Raw genomic sequence first — 19081 nt, 5'->3', positions numbered from 1 at the left:
TGATGATTCGGAGCAAGCGTTCCACCCAGATCTGTCTTTGTCGTGCTCAATAAATCACATTTATTCCATGCAAATCATCCGGCCAGGGACTGATTTAATTAATGGCTCGGTGACACATTATATTCATGTTTTTTTCATTGCTTCTCCATTGCTTTATTGCCAGAGGCAGGCCCCCTGCTGACCCCTGCTGGTGAGGACGTCACGGTGCGTTCAGCACCAYGGACAGCGTTTCATAAAACTCAGAAGTGTCATTTTCATTTTATTTTTTTATTCGAMGCAAAAGGCTGTTAAATATTTGATAAGTGCACATCATTTTAAAAGTCGTTTTTTTATTTATTTTTTATACAAAAAAGGCATTCATTTACATGAAATAAATGTGTTGCTAATTTTTTAAAATCTTATTACAGTTAATTAAAAAAACCATTTTCAGGGGCATGTGTGGAATTCAGTGAGCTAAGAATGGCATTGAAAATCAGATTACTCACTGATGTTTATTTCATGGTTCGTCTGCATGAATGTATGTGCCTTTTTTAGAGGAAACAGTGTGTCTCTCTCCTGCAGGGACAAAAGTCTTGCCCTTCAGTGTGCACAGCTGTTTGTAGGAGATGTGGCATCAATACCAGAGGCATGTTGTGCAGCACAGAGAGTTTGCGAAGCAGAAAGTTTGATTAGCCTCGGGGCTCTGCGGGGGATTCATCCGCAGCCAACGATCAATGAGCGGGCTGCAAACCATGCCAATCAGTTTTATTGGTTTCTCCTTGCTTTTATGTTTCCACGTGGATCGCTGCCATTGATATAATGTTCCCTTCAGGAGCCTTTATAATCAGTGTGTGATTCCACCACCTGGATCCAGCCTGCAAATATCTCTGCACCTATTGAACGGGAGAGATTACGATATTTCTCTCCCCTTCTCCTCTGTGGGGATTTCATTGCGGGATCTTGATAGTGTTCATATAAAAATGTTGATAGTTCATTGGTGCTTAAATTGCACATTTGTATATTCATAAAGGCAGTCAGAAATTCAAAACTAGGAATTTTACCCACTATGAAAATCTTGTTTTTCTGTATTTTGTTGATATATTTGTGGCTTGAGGGAATAAATAGTAATTTAGCCTTTTTGGTTTGTTTTTAATAAATCAACCCTTAGAATGGTGAGTTATCAGTAATAACTGCAACAAAGAAAAAAATTGAAGACAATTGTAATGACGGCCAAACAGCTACAGCCTAAAAAAATGCAACTTATATGAAGGAACATCCAACAAAGTATACCCACAAACATATAAGCATAATAAGTATTTTTTAATAGTATTTCTGTATTATCATCCCAGATTTATTCTGCCGTACACGTAGTACTTTTCAGTGTTTATAAGAGGACATGTTAAAACCCTGATGCAGGAAATACCACGTAGAGCTCAGTTATTGTTTGTTAGTGATGCTCAGCCATAGTTAACAAGACGAGGAGCATGATTTTTAGCATTAGTTGAAGTTAATTACAGTTGGCCTTTTGAGGGCCATCATTAWGCTCATGTGGCCCTTAGTGAAAATGAATTTGACACTCCTGACCTGAAACATCCAAGAGCTCAATCTTGGACATTGTGGATGCCTTAAGACAAGGATTGGACACCTTTCAACTAGAGAAGAACATAGAAGCTGAAACATCATGAGCACCTCCTGTAGCATGGCTGCAGAAGAAGTTTAAGTCTGCAAGACATACAGCGGGGTGCGAAAGTTTGGGCAGCCTTAGTAATTTTCTTGATTTACTTTTATAAATCATTGATCGTTTGGATAAAAAAATCAGTAAAATATATCATATAGGGGACAAACACAGTGATATTTGAGAAGTGAAATGAAGTTTATATAATTTACAGAAAATGTGCAATAATTGGTTAAACAAAATTAGGCAGGTGCATAAATTTGGGCMYTGTTGTCATTTTATTGATTTCAAAACCTTTAGAACTAATTACTGAAACTCAAATTTGGTTTGGTAAGTTCAGTGACCCTTGAACTCCATACACAGGTGACTCCAATTATGAGAAAGATTAAGGGGGTAAGTGTAGTTTTTTATCCTCTTTGCATCTTCTTTGAAGAGTCACAGCATGGGAGTCTCAAAACAACTTTCAGATGAGCTGAAAACAAAGATTGTTCGCCGTCATGGTTTAGGGGAAGGATACAGAAAACTATCTCAGAGATTTCATCTTTCAGTCTCCACTGTGAGAAACATTGTGAGAAAATGGAGGACCACAGGCACAGTTCAAGTCAAGGCTCGAAGCGGCAGACCAAGAAAAATCTGGAATAAACAGAAGTGAAGGATGTTGAGAAGAGTCAGAGTCAACCCACAGACCAGCACCAAAGACCTACAACATCATCTTGCTGCTGATGGAGTCACTGTGCATCGTTCAACTATTCAGCACACTTTACACAAGGAGATGCTGTATGGGAGAGTGATGCAGAGAAAGACTTTTCTCTGCCCACATCACAAACAGAGCTGCTTGAGGTATGCTAAAGCACATCTGGACAAGCCAGCTTCATTTTGGAACAAGGTGCTGTGGACTGATGAAACTAAAATTGTTATTTGGGCAGAACAAGGGTCGTTCTGCATGGAGGAAAAAGAACACAGCACTCCAAGAAAAACACCTGCTACCTACAGTAAAATGTGGTGGTGGTTCCATCATGCTGTGGGGCTGTGTGACCAGTACAGGGACTGGAATCTTGTTAAAGTTGAGGGACGCATGGATTCCAACCAATATCAGCAGATTCTGGAGACCAATGTCCAGGAATCAGTGACAAACCTGAAGCTGCTGAAGCCAGGGCTGCATCTTCCAACAAGACAACAACCCTAAACACTGCTCAAAATCTACTGAGGCCTTCATGCAGAGGAACAAGTACAACGTTCTGGAATGGCCATCTCAGTCCCCAGACCTGAATATTATTGAAAATCTGTGGTGTCACTTAAAGAGAGCTGTCCATTCTCAGAAACCATCAAACCTGAATGAACTAGAAATGTTTTGTAAAGAAGAATGGTCTAAAATACCTTCAGCCACAATCCAGACTCTCATTAGAAGCTGTAGGAAGTGTTTAGAGGCTGTTATTTCTGTGAAAGGAGGAGCTACTAAATATTGAGTCAAGGTTTTTTTTATTGTGCCCAAATTTATGTACCTGCTTAATTTTGTTTAACCAATTATTGCACACTTTTTGTAAATCATATAAACTTCATTTCACCTCTCAAATATCACTGTGTTTGTCCCCTATATGATGCATTTAACTGATATATTTTATCCAAACAATCAATGATTTATAAAGGTAAATCGGGAAAATTAACACCTCTGTTCCTCTGTTTATTCAAATAATCTTTTTCTAATGTGTTTAGTTGTAATCAGTTACTTGATGGCTTAAAACACTTCCTGGTTGTGTCTGGAGGAGTGGTAGGCAGCAGTTTGCAGTCAGAGCATCAAGCATGGCGACAAATAAGCAAGAGTCAGACAAAAATAAAGGCTTTTTATTGAGGACGCTTAGATTTCTATAGCCTGAATAAACAAAGGTGATGTGTAACACTCAGCATGAGAGAAGATGCTGCAGACTGCAGCGCGCAGCAGCCACCTAATGGTACAATAAACCCATTACAAGAGAGGGATTGTGATCATTAGGTGAGTGCGTGAGGGAGATTGAGAGGCTCAGAAAGACGAGGAAGTGTGTTTTATAATGACTCTCTGGGTATTCATCTTTGGCTTAATGCCATGTTTAAAACCCAGCTCAAAATGTAGAGTAATACCATCAGCAGAGCCGAATCGAACATACAGAAGTGCCATTAATGCTGGGATCATCAGTGTTAAGCTTCTCAGCTGTACTGAAGGCTCAGCAGGAGCAGAAATACAGGCTCTGAGGGAGAGTCCGACTGAAAGGAGGCAATCAGGATTTACTGAGGCTGAATCACACAGCTGGCCTTTTCCTTCCACAGACTGTTTCAGACATTAAGGTTAAATCTGATCTGCTGGAGTTATAGTAGATCTTTGAACAACCYCAGTTTGGAGAAATAAAGTTGTATTCTAATGTTTTAGGTCTTTGAARATGTCTGCTCAGAATTCAAGATGTTTCTGCAATTCTCTGCAGCAGCACTATGTTGCAAATGTAAAATTTGACACAATTTATCCTCCAGAACCTTCAACATACCAGCTGTTTCATTCTCTAATTTACAGTCAGTTCCACTGGGACACAATTCCCATCTTTTTGGCTGTGAACATAACCATGATGGATTTGAAATAAAACCAACAAGATGTGCTTTTACTGCAGACTTTCAGTTTTAATTAAAAGGTTTTTACATCCAAATCTGGTGAACATGTCTGAATTTACAAGTTTGATGTGCTTCTCACTTTTTAACCTCCTGAGACACAAGCTTTTTCTGGATGTGTGTTTTTTCTTTCTCCAAGATAAGTGGGATTGTWAGGACCGAATAAGTGTAATAACCAAAATCTGTCATGGTACAGGATGTGGTTTTTGCAAAATATGTCCTCATATGAGGGCACTGGGTCTRAAAATGTCACATTTGTTGAGGAATACCTGAGTAATTACCATGTTTTAAATATTTCCAGATTTGTTTAACAAAATTTTGTGACCAAATATACCACTTACTCTATTTTGTGAACTCTTCTAWATGTATATGCATTTTTATCCTACCTAATGGTACAATAACATGTCCTCAAATGATGACTTTTATCTACCAACAATGTGCTTTGCTTCAGTTGCAAAAAATGTTTGYATGCCTTATGAAGCTAAAGACGTAACTGCATAAAAACACTGGTTTCAAAAAATGTAATTTACCTTGGCCAGTTTTCTTACCAGTGATGTTGTCGAAGCTTTTTACTGGGATCCCTGCCATCTTATTCTCACTTAAATGTGTAATATTGCCATGAGACCACTAGAGGGTGCTGGTACTGTCCTTAAAGGAGGCCATTGGGTTAAAGTTGAAAAATATGATGTACCATAGGCAGAGGGGCAAAGATTTAGTCCGTGTATGAGGACGCAGGGTCTCAGGCGGTAGCTAAAGTAGAGCACTATGCTAGTGTTAGCTTGTATGTTAAGAAGTCTGGAGGATAAATTAAATTTAAATTAGCGAAATAGTGCTGCTGTAGAGAAATGTTAAAACCTCATCTCATTCTGAGCAGTCGTATCAGATATTTTATAGGAACTAAAATAAAAAAAAACATCTCACTAATCTGACAAGTTAAATATCAGCTGAACACCTGAAACACAAACAYTCAACAATCTATTTAAAAGTAATGTTTATTTTGCACCGAGCAAAAAAAGGAAAACTTGGTGCCAAAGATAAATTTTCATTTACAWCATCAGTGACAGTGCATCTCAGTAAAACAGGAAAAGAGAGGGAAGAAAAAAAATTCACCTAAAAACATTTAACAACAATAAAAGCAACTTTTAAGCAAAAGGGGTTCAGCTCAAACACAAAACAACCAGTTACCTTTAAAAAGACACCGATGGGAAAACACGACAGAAAATAATACAGTAAAACGCCTCACCTGGTACAGAAACATCATCTCCAGCAGGCATCACGCACACACTCACACACACAGAACACAAAAAGAGCCAAATCATGATAATCCCATAACCATAGAAATAAAATCAAAGGCATAATAAATATCAGCAAAAGCACTTTTTAAAGCTGAAATGTGTTTAATTGATCAACTGACTGTGCAACATTTAAAAAGTTCAATAAAAACATTACATTAATATACCATTTCAACAGCATAAATCATTACATACTCTAGTTTTTTTGTTTTGTTTTTTTTTTTGTTGCTCAAAATCATAAAGTGTTTGTACATTACTTTCAAAGGATGGTCTCCCTTCAAGTTGTAATTAAGTGTCTCGTTCTGTAAAATCGATTCAATTTAAAAGCTTTACAATCGCTCTAAAGTCACCTCRGGAAAATAAGAACAAAAAGACGCACCAAGGTACAAAAAAACCCAAACTGCTCTCTGTATAAAAATTCGGTGATATTTATGGGAGCCTCGCATGGCACCAAGAGAAAACTCCTTTTAAAATGTAAAAACTAAACCACTCAAATCTTCTCCGACTCAACAAAGTCTTTCAGTTCCCATCTTTGTGCAAACACTTCATCTGCACTAGAGTGTTCTAGTGATCATTTTAATCTGTCAGATACCAAAATAGAGATTTTTTTTTTCTTAGAAGCATGCTAGAAATATCCGGCACAACAACAGATATTTACAGCGAGTGTTTACATTTCATGACTGCGTCTTTGTCTTCACAACCTTTTTTTTTTTTTTAAAACAAGCACTTCTGCTGAACTTGTCACAGCTGCACCTGCTTCGAGTCAAACTCAGGCTCAATAATCGGAGACTGGAGCTCCACAAAGTGTTCAAACGGGATCCACAGAGCTGGTGGTGTAATGGAGCTGCAGCAACTTTCTCCAAAACGGAATAATTCACCCTAAACTATTTGATCRTTGCTCCTCCCTGCTGCCGCTGCAAACAGCTAAACTTGTCCTCACATTAAAGCTGCTTGCTGTACGGAGCAGTGCCTATATTCTCTTTCTGCCGTGGTTTAAAATGATTCAAACATGAAACTGTGCACTTCTCGCTTAAGTTCACTGCTTCTGCAGCTTTTATGGCTTCTGCTCATGAAAGGCTCCTTTTTTCCCTTTTCTTCCCTAAATAACCAGGCACTGTTCAGTAGCCACAGTGATTTCTAGCTAAATTGTGCTGAACAAATACTGATTAAGAATTCAATTCTCACGGTCGGGTTTTCTCCTTTCAAGCAAAACATGTTTGTTTTTAGGAGAAAAAGGTAGAAAAAGCTGAAGRCTTTTAAACAGGAGGAAACTTGTTTTTGCTTTGAAAACTTTGGGTTTACCTGCGCCAGTGTTTTGTCAGTATTTTATTTGTTTTTGTTGTCGTTGTAGGGGGGTACTGACCACTGGAGGACAACACGTTGCCAGAATCCTTTCAGCTTTGTTCGATCATGTCATTTTAGCTTGCTTTGCTTCAGGGTCACGGTTTGCTTCCTCTGCTCTTTGGACGCCGTCGCAGACGCCGAGGAGGAAGTGGAAGAAGAGGAGGAGGAAGAGGATGAACTCCATCGGGTCTCGACGCCTGTGCTCGTCATCTTGAGCTTGCGCCGCTTTGCGAGCGGTGCGTTGTCCACACTTTTCAGAAAAAAGCCCTCCCTCTTGCCGCGGTTGAAAGCCTGATGTAAAAAAAATAATAAAAGAATTAAAAAATGCAAACGTCTCCTCTAAGMGTTTTGAGAAAGTCTCTGAATGAAGCTCCTACCTTGTATGTGGCATTGACATAGGTGCGGACTGTAGGCCCACTGGATTCCAACACATCTGGCGTGCACAAAGGYGTGGTGGACATGGACGCCCCGCCTTGCAGCCAGCTGTTCTCCTTCAAATCTGAGAGTTTGAGCCGATTCTCTGGATCCACAGTCAGTAGACCTTCAATCACACAGTGACATGTAAAAACTAGGGTTGAGAAAAATCATATTGTGTTCAGCTAATCATCAGACAATTTGGCAATTAGTGCCTCCAGGCAGATTAACATACGGGACCCCAGTAGTCCACTCAGCGCTCCTCTTCTCTTCTCTTACCATCGGCTGTGCAGGATCAGAGGCAGCCTAAGTTTTCAGGGTTTYGTCATGARTAAGCRCCTACGAATTGGGACAGCCTACAGCGGGGGGCGGTGACATAAGTGGCCGACATGGCTGCAACCCATGAACTGAGACACRGGCATTATCCAAAATTAACCTTCAGGGTGGAAAGAGCTCACATCGGAGGAAAACAAAACCTGCCAGAGGATCTAGTWAACGTCATTTTTTACCTAGTACATAAATAATATGGCACCGTCCGTGTGACAATATACGTTTTAAATTTATAAAGACTAAAGAGCCTACAGTATGTTTACAGTCTTTGCTTTACAGTAAAAATAAATATTTTAAAACAATGACCTGTGTCTCCATCGTCCCTGAACTTTATTCAACTTTCGGATCTTTTTCTTCATGTAAATTTTTTGGCGCTTGTCAAATAACCTCAGAGCTCAGTCAAAACGGAGGTGGAGGTTAGAGCAGAGGCTGATGTTTCTCCTGTGAATCTACACGTCTTTCACTGCAACGGGCTTCAAATATGACAAACATTTTTTAAAAAAAGTGCCGTAAATTATTTATCATTAATCTGTTTTTACCTGGTTTATTAACACAATTTAAAAACTGCTGTATAGTTTGAAGTCTCAACTTCTGACACAAATTAAAACAGATTCTTAGAGATGGTGTGTCTTTCCCATTCAAGTGATTTAAATCAGTSATGTGACTAGAATCGGTGTTAATCATTATTGGCTAAATGTAACAATCTATCAAAACAGGTTCAGACACACAAAAAGCAAATAAATAAAACCAAACCTTTAACAAGCTCTTTTGCATCCTCTGACACGCCCTTCCAGGCCTCTCCGTCCAATGAGAAGTCCCCCTCTTTTATCTTCTGCATGATGTCGGCAGCRTACGACGAGGTCACCCCACGCTGCTCGCTCTGAAACGGCACCTGGCCTGACAGCATGGTGTACTGTACAACACACACACAGCCATCAGTACCGCGGTTAGCGCCACAGAAATGTGCAGAACCAACATGCCAAATTACCAGGATGACCCCGAGACTCCAGAGGTCGCAGGACTTGTCGTATCCCGCGCTCTCGAACAGCTCCGGCGCCGCGTACTGCAGTGTGAAGCAGGGGGTCTGCAGGGGGGCACTGCCTGCAGGGCACAGGCGGGCAAATCCAAAGTCRATTACTTTCAGCACCGACTGCTCCCCCTCGTCTGTGAACAGCACGTTCTGCACGGCGAACAGACACAGCGGTCAGGAACCTACAGTGTTTCATCATCTGATTGTGAGGTTCAGTTTGTCGTMAAACACGAGCTAAAACAACACAAAAATAACACCTCAGGTTTAAGATCTCGGTGCACAACTCCAGCCTCGTGCATGTAGCTGACAGCTGAGACCAGGCTCTGCAGCAGCTGACTGGCCTCCGCCTCGTCAAACAGCTTCTTCTTCTTGATCCGTTCCAGTAACTCCCCGCCTCGCAGGAGCTCCATCACTAAATATGTGTGGTACTGAGGCAGAGGAGGCTTGTTAGTTTCAGCTCACCACTCGTCACATTGCAAACAAATTTAGATTTGTCTTGTTGCGGTTTAAGGTTAATGTCTTAACGGTGCATTCAGTTACAAATGGGGAATTAGAATCTCCAGCTCCGGCCAGGAATTTAACGTTATCCCATTTCTATCCCAAGTTTGAAGATTTGTGGCAAAAGTAATGGTRGATATCGGAGTGGGGATTTATTTTCCCAGGGTGCAGCAGGAAGATGTCCGTGCAGTGATATGTACGGCAGTGGGAGGGGTTTCCCAGGAACATGTGTCTCATGGGCTATGAGARGTGTGCCAACGTCGACGTGGCTGCGTGATGTGATGGGTTAAATATATTAACTTTATGTCAGTTCAGTTACAGATGTTGAACCTTCTGTGTTATCTGTTTTTAAACCTGATCAGTGTAGACGTCATACAGCTTCACAATGTTTGGGTGAGCTTCACATTGCCTCAACGCAGCGATCTCCCTCTGAGTATTTGCCTCCATCCTAAAAAATAAATAAATAAATCAAAGCTCAAGGGTTAAAAGTGCTTTTGAGTGATGTGATAACAGCAGAGTTATCAGAAAGTCAATAAATAACAGGCATTACATCTCAACCCACCTGCGGCTGACGATTTTGACGGCGTACTCGTGGCCACTTTGTTTATGTCTGCATTTCCTGCACACAGAGAAACTCCCCTCACCGAGCGGCGGGCTCTGAAAATCCAGCTCATAGTGCAGAAAAAACTGAGATTCCTGAACAAACAAAAAATGGAGGTTTTGTTTTCCAACATGTCACTGAGATAAAAAAAAGACATAAATCTGATTTATTTAGTGATTAGATTGCAGAGGTGTAATACAACAAATACTTTATTTGTTTTAATTAAAAAGAAAAGTTAAGTATCTAAACTTTACTGGAGTCGACTTTTTACTTTTACACTCTAGTCTTGTTACTTCTTTTTCTCAATTTGSCTTGCTATCGTTGGAAAAACAAATCAAGATATAAGGCTGACACCCTGATGGAGTGAATTTAAATGTAGCTTGATGATAAATATAAATAATATAACGCTGAGACTGATGGTTTGTATGATCCATTACATCTGCACAACACAAATCACACCCCAGCAGAACATACAGGATCAGTTGTATGTAGCCTGTATGAAGAGCATGACAGATGGATCTGCWGCTGAAACCTACATCTTTCAATATCAACATTTTAATATAGCACTAAAATCATTAYGGCCTTTAATTTTATTTGTTTTTTTCTGGAGAGGTTGCCTCTCAGTAAATGTCATTCTGGAAATTCTAACCATTTTTACTCAATACTTTTAATTCTTAGGTAAATTTTATATCAGATATGCAAGTACAGTAAATGTCAGATACTTTAAGACTAAATCATTTTATGGTAAGATATGTGTATTTTTATTCAAGTATCAATTTGAGATACTTTATACAAGACTGCCAGATTTTTTTTGACACAATAACAATGAATATGTAGGTGTGCTACATACTGTAAATAAATAAAACATGACARGTTTTATTTTAACGTTAAATTTTTACTAACACAAGCAAATGATAAATGTTTAATGATCTGGGCTCAAATGATTTGAAATATTAGCCACATTTAGGTTTGAGAGTCCGTACCTTCACCATTGCACTGTGCCGGACAGAAGCAGAAGCTGGTCTGTCGGCTCCAATCTGAGCCTCTACAAAGTCTCCCATGACAGCGTTCTTATTGAACAAAATGGAAGGAGCAATAAAGGAATAGCCCTGAAACAGGAGAAAAGTGTGAGAGGAAACTCCCTTTAGACGGTCTGGTTTAAGTAATTGCAGGTACTTCATTTCTCAGGAAGTGGTTGAAGATGAGGACTGACCTGGAACAGGCGGTCTGTGCTCGGAGGTGTGCTCGCCGGCGAGTAGACGGGTTCCATTCCTGTGAACTCCTCAGAAAAGTTGCCCACATCAAGCTCATTTTTCAGCTCTGGCTTAAAAGGACTCTGTACTTTCTTCTGAGCTAGGTCGGCCCAGTTCAGACCCTGTTAGGGAACGAACCCCAGATGAGAAGAGTTATAAATTGCAGGGGAGGAGAGACGCTTATGTGGCAGGAGGGTATAAGATGTAAAAGACCTTAAAGAAAGCATGAGCTTTGATGTCCTCGGCTCCTCTGGGCCCAGAGCCCAGCCTCCTGTGAGGATCTTTCACCAGTAATTTCTTCAGTAGGTCCTGAGCAACAGGCCCAATCATGGAGGGGAACGGCGGGTCGCAGCGTAAAATGCGCCTGAGAGGCAGAGGTGAAGAGATTTCAACATGTATCCTTTGATTTTACCACCTGTTCCTCATTGATCAGATTGTTTGGAACAAAAAACAAAGCCGACTTACTTTGACACCTCACTCTGCGAATTCCTTTCTCCCTCCAAGGTAAAAGGAGACGCTCCCGTCAGCAGCTCAAACATCAGGATCCCGAGGCTCCACCAGTCTACGGACTGGAGCAGAACACAAGTTCATAAAAAGCGACAGGACCGTGGTAGATCAGACACAGATCACTCTTTCTAACCAAACCAATTAAAACATCGGGGGTCTAAGCAGTGAGTTAAAATAATCCTCCATAATCTGAGAGGCTCCTGAGAAACACTGACCAAACTGCTTTTAAATTCGTGTACGGGTCATGCTTTGGTTATTCGGTTTCAAAATAAAATATATGACACATAATCTGCTTTTTTATTGTTAGTTTTGTTTGTTTACAACTAATTTGGTAAGAAGACAATTGCAGAACTAAAAAAATATGTCCCCCCCCATATTCCAGTTTAAAGCAAAGCTCCTGAACTGATTTTGTGTGACCCCTGACTTAAGTTCAAGAATTATACTAATTTGTTAACAAATTTGTCCTCCTGGCACAGCTGTTTGATGTAGATGGAGATTGTCTATTTATTATTAGGGCAAATTCATCACTAAATAAAATATTGGCAACAATACCATTTGTCTTTAAATAACCAGGCTCTTAGCTTTTTCCGCATCTAGTTACTTCTACTCAAAAGCTAATTTTGCTGCGCTCCAATTTTCTTTCAACTAATTTATTAAATTTGTCTGAATACAGCAAGCATTTTCAGTGAAACAGTGACCTAAATCTTGATTTTATTGATCAGAATTGACTAAATTGGTTTATTCTTTCTCCAACTGAAACTTAGAAAGTTGCAAAATTTTTTTCAATAAGGGAAACCTGCAAAAGGCTTTTAAAGTTCTGGATCTTGATTAATTTACACATCCATTTCCAGCAATAAATCTGACTACTTTGTTTAATTAAAGTATTCAATGCTTAGTTTATTCTTCTGGAGGTAAAGGAAAATTATTTTTGGCTCTCAAATCCTTCTGACTGATAATTTTGGCCCATGTGACAAAATGTTTGGACACCCCTGTTTTAGTGTAAAGATTTGTCCATAAAATCATATACATGTTTCACTTCTGTGCATTTTGCTTGCATTCCTATGTAGAACTTACATAAGTAGCTAAAATAAAATAATTTGCACTCAACACCTGAACATCGAATCAAAGACTTTACCTTTCCATGTCCAGACTTTCCTCTGATGATTTCAGGAGCCATGTATTCAATGGTGCCGCAGAAAGAGTAGGTCCTTCCCTTCTGAAATGAGGTGAAACAGCAGGGTTCACACATCATTACGGCTCACGTGCACTTACAGCAAACTGGCACTGATCACTGCTTTACGTACGTCTTCTTCCAGAAACTCTTTGCTGAGCCCAAAATCTGTCAAAACCACATGACCCTCGCTGTCCAGGAGGATGTTCTCCAGCTTGATGTCTCGGTAAACAATCCCAAGCTGCATAAAGACGATGAAAGGTTATTAATCATGTTTATGTTAGACGCAGAGATAACATGAGGAATAGATAATGACGAAAACATTAAAGGAGAGATATCCTGCTTTTAAATCCTTCTTTTTCATATTTAAATCATTCAGTTGGGGTCTATWTGAAGTATAACTGCAATGCTTTGTCTGAATTCCTGGTTATTGTAGGTCCACAAGCCCCTCTTTCAGGTGCATCTCAGATCAACTCGTTTTGGTGCTGTCTCTTTAAATGCAAATGAGGGGCTTCGTACCCTGTTCAGCTACTTGTGTAGTTTGAGAGCAGAGATACAATTATGAACTTTTTTTTATCTACAAATAAATTAAAAGATGTCAACAACAGAAGACTTGTCCATCCAGCCTTACATGTTGGAACCAGAGTCTGACCCAGAACCAGGGTCTGACCCAGAACCAGGGTCTGACCCAGAACCAGGGTCTGAAGAAACCTGTAGAATCGCGGATTCTCAAAATAAGCAAACAAATCCTGTGACGTTATTGTTCAAAACATGTAAAAGAGAACAGAGACAACTGAACGAGTKGAAAAATATGACCCAAACAGGATATAAAGATATCTACACAGCACCGGGAGAAAATAAATTCAACTTTTCTGCTTTCCCAGAGACTCCAAGTCCACAACAAAATGCATTTAAAGGGCTAAAAAAAGTGGATTTTCCCCTTTAAGGACAACAAAGAGAGTTTTATTGGTGCCCATCAGACAAAGTTTTAAACTAGTTTGAAGAACTTCTGTAAAAACCCATTTTCTTACACGTTTTAAAAATGATGTGAAGGATCGACTGTGAAACCAACAGCTGCCAGTAACAACTAGAGACTGGTGATAATTGAAAACAATCTGAAATGTGCTCTCTGTATGTTTTTAAATGACACTGACTTCTATAAAATGGTTTAAGCACATGAAAGATAAAAGCTGCTGCTTTGAGTAACATTTCCAACTACAGTTGTGTAAAATTATTAGGTAACCACTTCCTGTGGCTTTTTAACACACAAAAAAGCATGAGACAACTTCCTGCCTAAAAACTACATTGCACTGAAAACAAACATATAATCAAAAAGTTTTATTTTTATATCATATATAAGATTTAATGAAATGATCACTGCTGAACAAAATTAGCTATGAAGTTAAAACGTGGATAAAACAGAAAATAATCTAGTGTGAGGACTAAAGATGTTCAACCTGCAGGAGTTAAAACCCTGTCAACAGAAAGCAGGTTTTAAAGCTGCAGAGGAGAAAGACTCACCTTGTGCAGGAGCTCCAGAGCAAGAATTATCTCCCCAATATAAATCCGCACCGCCTCCTCGGAAAAGTGATCCCGCTGGTACAAATGAGTAAACATCTCGCCACCACTCACATAGTCTGTACTCACACACACACAGACAAATACAGAGGGGAGCTTGAAACGACATATGACAAAAGTAACACAAACACGTGTCATGCATGTGCCAACAAAAACACATTGAGTGTAAAAACAGAAACATAAAGCAGACATATATTCAGTGTTCCATCAGGACCGATAGCAGAGTTTTCAGGATTTGTCTGGAGGCGTGGCACTCACCCAGGATGAGATGTAGCTTGCTCTGAGTTTGGAAGGCGTAGTGAAGCGTCACCAGGAAGGGAGACTGGCGAATGTGCTCCAACACCTGCCTCTCGGTGCGAGTGTGTTCTGTCGTCTTTGCTTTCTGAACGATAGCTGCTTTCTTTAATACCTGCAGAGTTCATACAAGCAGGGCGAGTACTTTTTTCATTCTTGTAAATATTCAGTACATGGTAGTTCAGTCAGACCTTCCTTTAAATTAAGAGAAACCTAAATGTGCTGAATTAAAGGAAAGTCAAATTATAATTGTTTCATCTATTGAGATTATCCTGTTTTCTTCCGTATGTTTTTCAGCATCTAACCTGTTCCACATTTTTATGCTATTTCAACATTTCATGTATCAAAACGTTCAGTTCATTTAAGCAGTGGTATGACTTGGTTATCTCAGCAACTTTTTCAACTATTTAGCTTTTCCCGTCATTTTTTGTTTCACTGAAAATGAACGCAGCCTTAAAATCCTTTGAAACATTCATAAATCTTTACTGTACCTTCTGCTTTTTTTTTTTTTCAAATTTTTGGTGCTAATTTCAGCCTCCTTCAACCTCTTGTTTTGCTAATTTTAGTCTTTCTGCTCCTTTCAGCTCTTCTTCTGTTAATTTAAACTTTTAAGGCTTCTATCAGCTTCTTTCTGCTAATTAAAGCTTTTATTTTTCTTTTAGCTGATTTCCGCTACTTTCAGCCATTTTCCTGCCTTTATAGCTACTTTGTAGCTATTCTCATCCAATTTTAGTTTTTATCTGAATTCATCGTTTTGTGATATTTTCAGCTTCTTGCTGTTGAATTCAGCAAACATGAGCTCAGCTATGTTTCTGTCAATTTCAGCTGCTGTTTCACAACAAAAACAAGTTTTTTGTACTCATTTTCTAGGTTTTCTGCCAATGTGAGTTTTTTTACTCTCCATTCACAATCTGTCTGCTAATTTCAACTGGTTTCTGATACTGTCTACTTTAAGCATTCACACTGCATTTTCACAGGAAACACATTCACTAGTTCTACCTTGTTACATCAGATCACATTAGATGAATCATGTGTTACCTTCATGGCATACAGCTGTCCCGCATCATGACCGCTGTTCTTCCTGACCAAAAACACTTTGCCATAAGCTGGACAAAAACAGACACAAGTTACATAATCATTCCAATTTTGTTCAGTGTTCTTCTAAATACATAAACACAAACTGAATTTTATCAGATTTTATGCATGTAATGCATGGTGTGGAGTTTTTTTATATGTTTCATCATCTAATTCTTGCCAATACACAGCCCTACTGCCTCATGAATGCTTCAAACCACAAAAAAGACCAAACTTGTGCTTTTAAAGAAGTAGTAACAACTGCTGATGATTTAAGTAATTTATTTTAATTGCAGTAACTGGCTGATAACCATCTTTATTACAATTTAAAATCAATACTTTTGGTTTGGTTTCTAAGAAAAAATGACACTGTGGTAAAGGTCAGATATTTCTGTTCTTTAGAGGTTTTGTTTTACTATGACTGAAAGAGAAAAAAAGTCTCTTTTTACATGGTTATATGTCAAGATGGATGTAGATTCTTACCTCCGGTACCCAAAACCTTCAACAACTCAAAGTTCTCCATGCCAACCCTTTCAGTGTGACCTGTAAGGTTAGCTAGTTAGAGAGAGGGGAAAAAAACAGGACTTTTTAAGTATACCAAAAGATAAAAAGTAAATACAATCACACATTACTTTTGAACATTTATTATTGTGATTATTATTATTTCAGAACTGCACTATTCATTATACAGTATTTGGATGGATTATGGCTCCAAGCAATAAAAAACCAAAGTAATCACAAATATATATATATCACAAATGTTTTGACATTTTGCTTTTTCTTATTTAGTCTTTCCTTTCCAATTGTGGCACTTTTCCTCCCTTTCATCAAATTAGAGAGAAATCGAGCACAAATCAAAATAACCAACTCCACATGAAATCATGTTAGCTGAAGCAAGACATAACTTTATTCAAGACATTGTAGCTGGTATGAGTGAAGTTACACCTTTATAAAAACAAAAATAAAAAAAATGTGGGGACAAATAACAAGAAAAAGATCATCTGGAAGCCAAAACAGGAAACCGATTTCATAGGAGCCCCACAACACAGCACAAGTGTATGTTATTATGTTGATTTTATGTTTTCATGATTATCATTTTAAACACAATTCTTATTTTTTATGTTTCCAAACAAATTTAGGAAGCATGTTTGATAATATTAATTACAATATCAATCACAGTAACTATGATCAGGATAGTTCCATAAATGAGCAAATGTATAAAAATTATGAGCCAAAATTCACCTTATAAATAAAGAAGCAAAGTTGATACAGCATGAATTACATCTGCTTTGTGTGCTCATTCTGGATATTCAATCAAATTTAAAATATATTATGTAGATTTTATTGTACTTGGTGGAGATTAGACCCCACATTCATTCACTTAAATTGAAAACAGTGCGATTAAAATTGAGTACAGATTGCTTTTACAAACATTTAACTATTTCGTCATCTACTTTTTAAAAACCTGAGAGGAATTATGTTTGTATTAGATGAAGTTTGACTTACCATTGGTGATTTCATGTTTGACAGTACAGGCCTTCTCGTTAGTTTGTCCATCAGAGTCCTCACTGCTGTCAGATGTGTCCCCCGACATAACTTCAGCAAAAACAAGACTGTATACAAGCTAAACTTTAAATGGACGCGGAGGCAAATAGTATTAAAAGTTATAATATATTACGGCTACAGGCTGAACAATAAAAACAAATCTATTGTTGATTCATTGCGAAGAACACAAGGATTACGGGGCTGACAGGACAGCTGTTTGTTGTGTTAATCCCCACTCGTCTGACATTTTTACATTATTATAGCTCCTGTTGTGACTGCTCTATATCACTCAGGAAACCCACAAGTTTTTAACAGTTTTGCTTTAAAAACTGTTGCCTTTAGTTATAACAAATTTAACTGAATAATAAAACTATTTTCAGTGTCTCTGACTTGTTGCACCTTTACAAGCAGTTTAAAACGCTATTGTTAGCATTAGCTTCTCATCAGTACTCATTTTTCATAAAGGTAGCTAATAGTTTTTTGGTAAAAATGTAACTCTTTTAAACGAAACAGCTGAGCTAAAGCGCGACAATGCTAGTGTGTCAACACCTACAGCATTTCTTAATTATCATATTAGCTACAAGAAGAAATGTTTAACTAGCGAGTAGCTGCAGCTGCCAGTCAAAGTTTGAACCATTAGCTAAAACGCTAATGTGTTGCTAGCCATTTTTAGCTGGCCTCTTCGGACACGAGCAGCCAGGCAKTGCTGGAAGAAGACAGACACGGTAGTTCCTTATCTTCTTTGCGTCCACTAGAGTAAAACAGGCGCTTCATTCATCTTGAAAATAATTACGTCCCACTTTTTTGTTTTTAGCCCTGAACGGCTAACACCAGGATGCTTTCGAGCAAACCTGGGCGACGTCCAGTCACGTGATCAATATTTGTGGGCGGGGCGAGCTTACTAGAAAAGTCGTAAAGCGGAAGTGTACACGAAGCAAAGCAATGAAGGTTTAGTCAAATATGTAATTTCTTTGCCATAACTACTAGGCAACGACCCCTAAATTGGTAAACTATGGGACAGCAGGGTGTATCCACATTTCTGACAGCTTATTATCCTGATAAAATGTTTTATTTCCCCTTTTTGGACAAAATCCATCGTTTATTTTATGCCTACGCAAGTATTTAACAAAGTAGCCAAAACTAAAAAGGGTTTTGAGCMTCTGTTGTACATAGTGCACATAAAATTATTATATTAAGGCTCATATAAACCACACCTGTACCAAATTCTTTAAAAAAGAAGGAAAAACCACCACTAACCTTTTGGTATGCAGATAATCTATATTTCAGAGTACAGCTGTTTTCTAATACAAGACACCATCTGGGACAGCCTTTTTTTTTTTTTTTTACATTTCTTGAATGCTGTTTGAGAACAATGTGAAAGAAATAAAACCCATACCCCAATTTTTCTTGCATATTGTAGAAAACTGCAGTAAAACAATCCTACYGTCTGTTTAAAAAATAATAAGGGAGGAAAGTCTCTTACTTTGAAGCTTTAGCTCAAACACACTAACAAAAGAAGACTGAGGTATCCTAAACCACATGTGGCAAACAGACTAAGGATTATGTATTTTCTCTCTGAAGACCAAAGCTATGGCAGCAGCCCGGATGGAAACACTCGTACAAACAATTCAAAAACTAGACACAAGTTCACATTAACCAACCTTAAGAGTTTTACTGGCTGTAAAACACTCCCAAGATATTTTACAAATAAAGTTTTATACTGCGAGGAAAGATGGGTGCTGGTTCAGATAATCCACCCGTCAACGGTCACGTTAATCACCCTGCAGAAGTCTTGTTTTTAAATACAGCTGATACTTTAGAGTTGTGTCACTATAACTACTTGATGCTTGCTGAGGGASTGCATT

The 19081-nt window shown here is 38.6% G+C and overlaps 1 protein-coding gene across 1 annotated transcript; it reads right to left on the bottom strand.

The window, feature by feature from the left end:
• Window positions 1-5259: 5259 nt before the first annotated feature.
• On the bottom strand, window positions 5260-18103 carry rps6ka4 (ribosomal protein S6 kinase, polypeptide 4). The gene is made up of 18 exons (XM_014031045.1): window positions 17178-18103; window positions 16155-16226; window positions 15636-15703; window positions 14562-14712; window positions 14247-14362; window positions 12859-12966; window positions 12690-12770; window positions 11513-11616; window positions 11261-11411; window positions 11008-11169; window positions 10778-10903; window positions 9756-9889; window positions 9548-9641; window positions 8953-9123; window positions 8654-8845; window positions 8419-8578; window positions 7299-7462; window positions 5260-7212 (listed from the first exon to the last, which is right to left on the bottom strand). The coding sequence occupies exons 1-18, from the start codon at window positions 17263-17265 to the stop codon at window positions 6991-6993; spliced, it is 2364 nt and encodes a 787-aa protein (XP_013886499.1). The 5' UTR covers window positions 17266-18103; the 3' UTR covers window positions 5260-6990.
• Window positions 18104-19081: the final 978 nt, after the last annotated feature.

This window comes from Austrofundulus limnaeus, unplaced genomic scaffold (assembly GCF_001266775.1).
Source record: "Austrofundulus limnaeus strain Quisiro unplaced genomic scaffold, Austrofundulus_limnaeus-1.0 Scaffold1168, whole genome shotgun sequence".
In the NCBI taxonomy this organism is placed as follows: Eukaryota; Metazoa; Chordata; class Actinopteri; order Cyprinodontiformes; family Rivulidae; genus Austrofundulus; species Austrofundulus limnaeus.
This window is presented reverse-complemented; position numbering and strand designations above follow the sequence as displayed.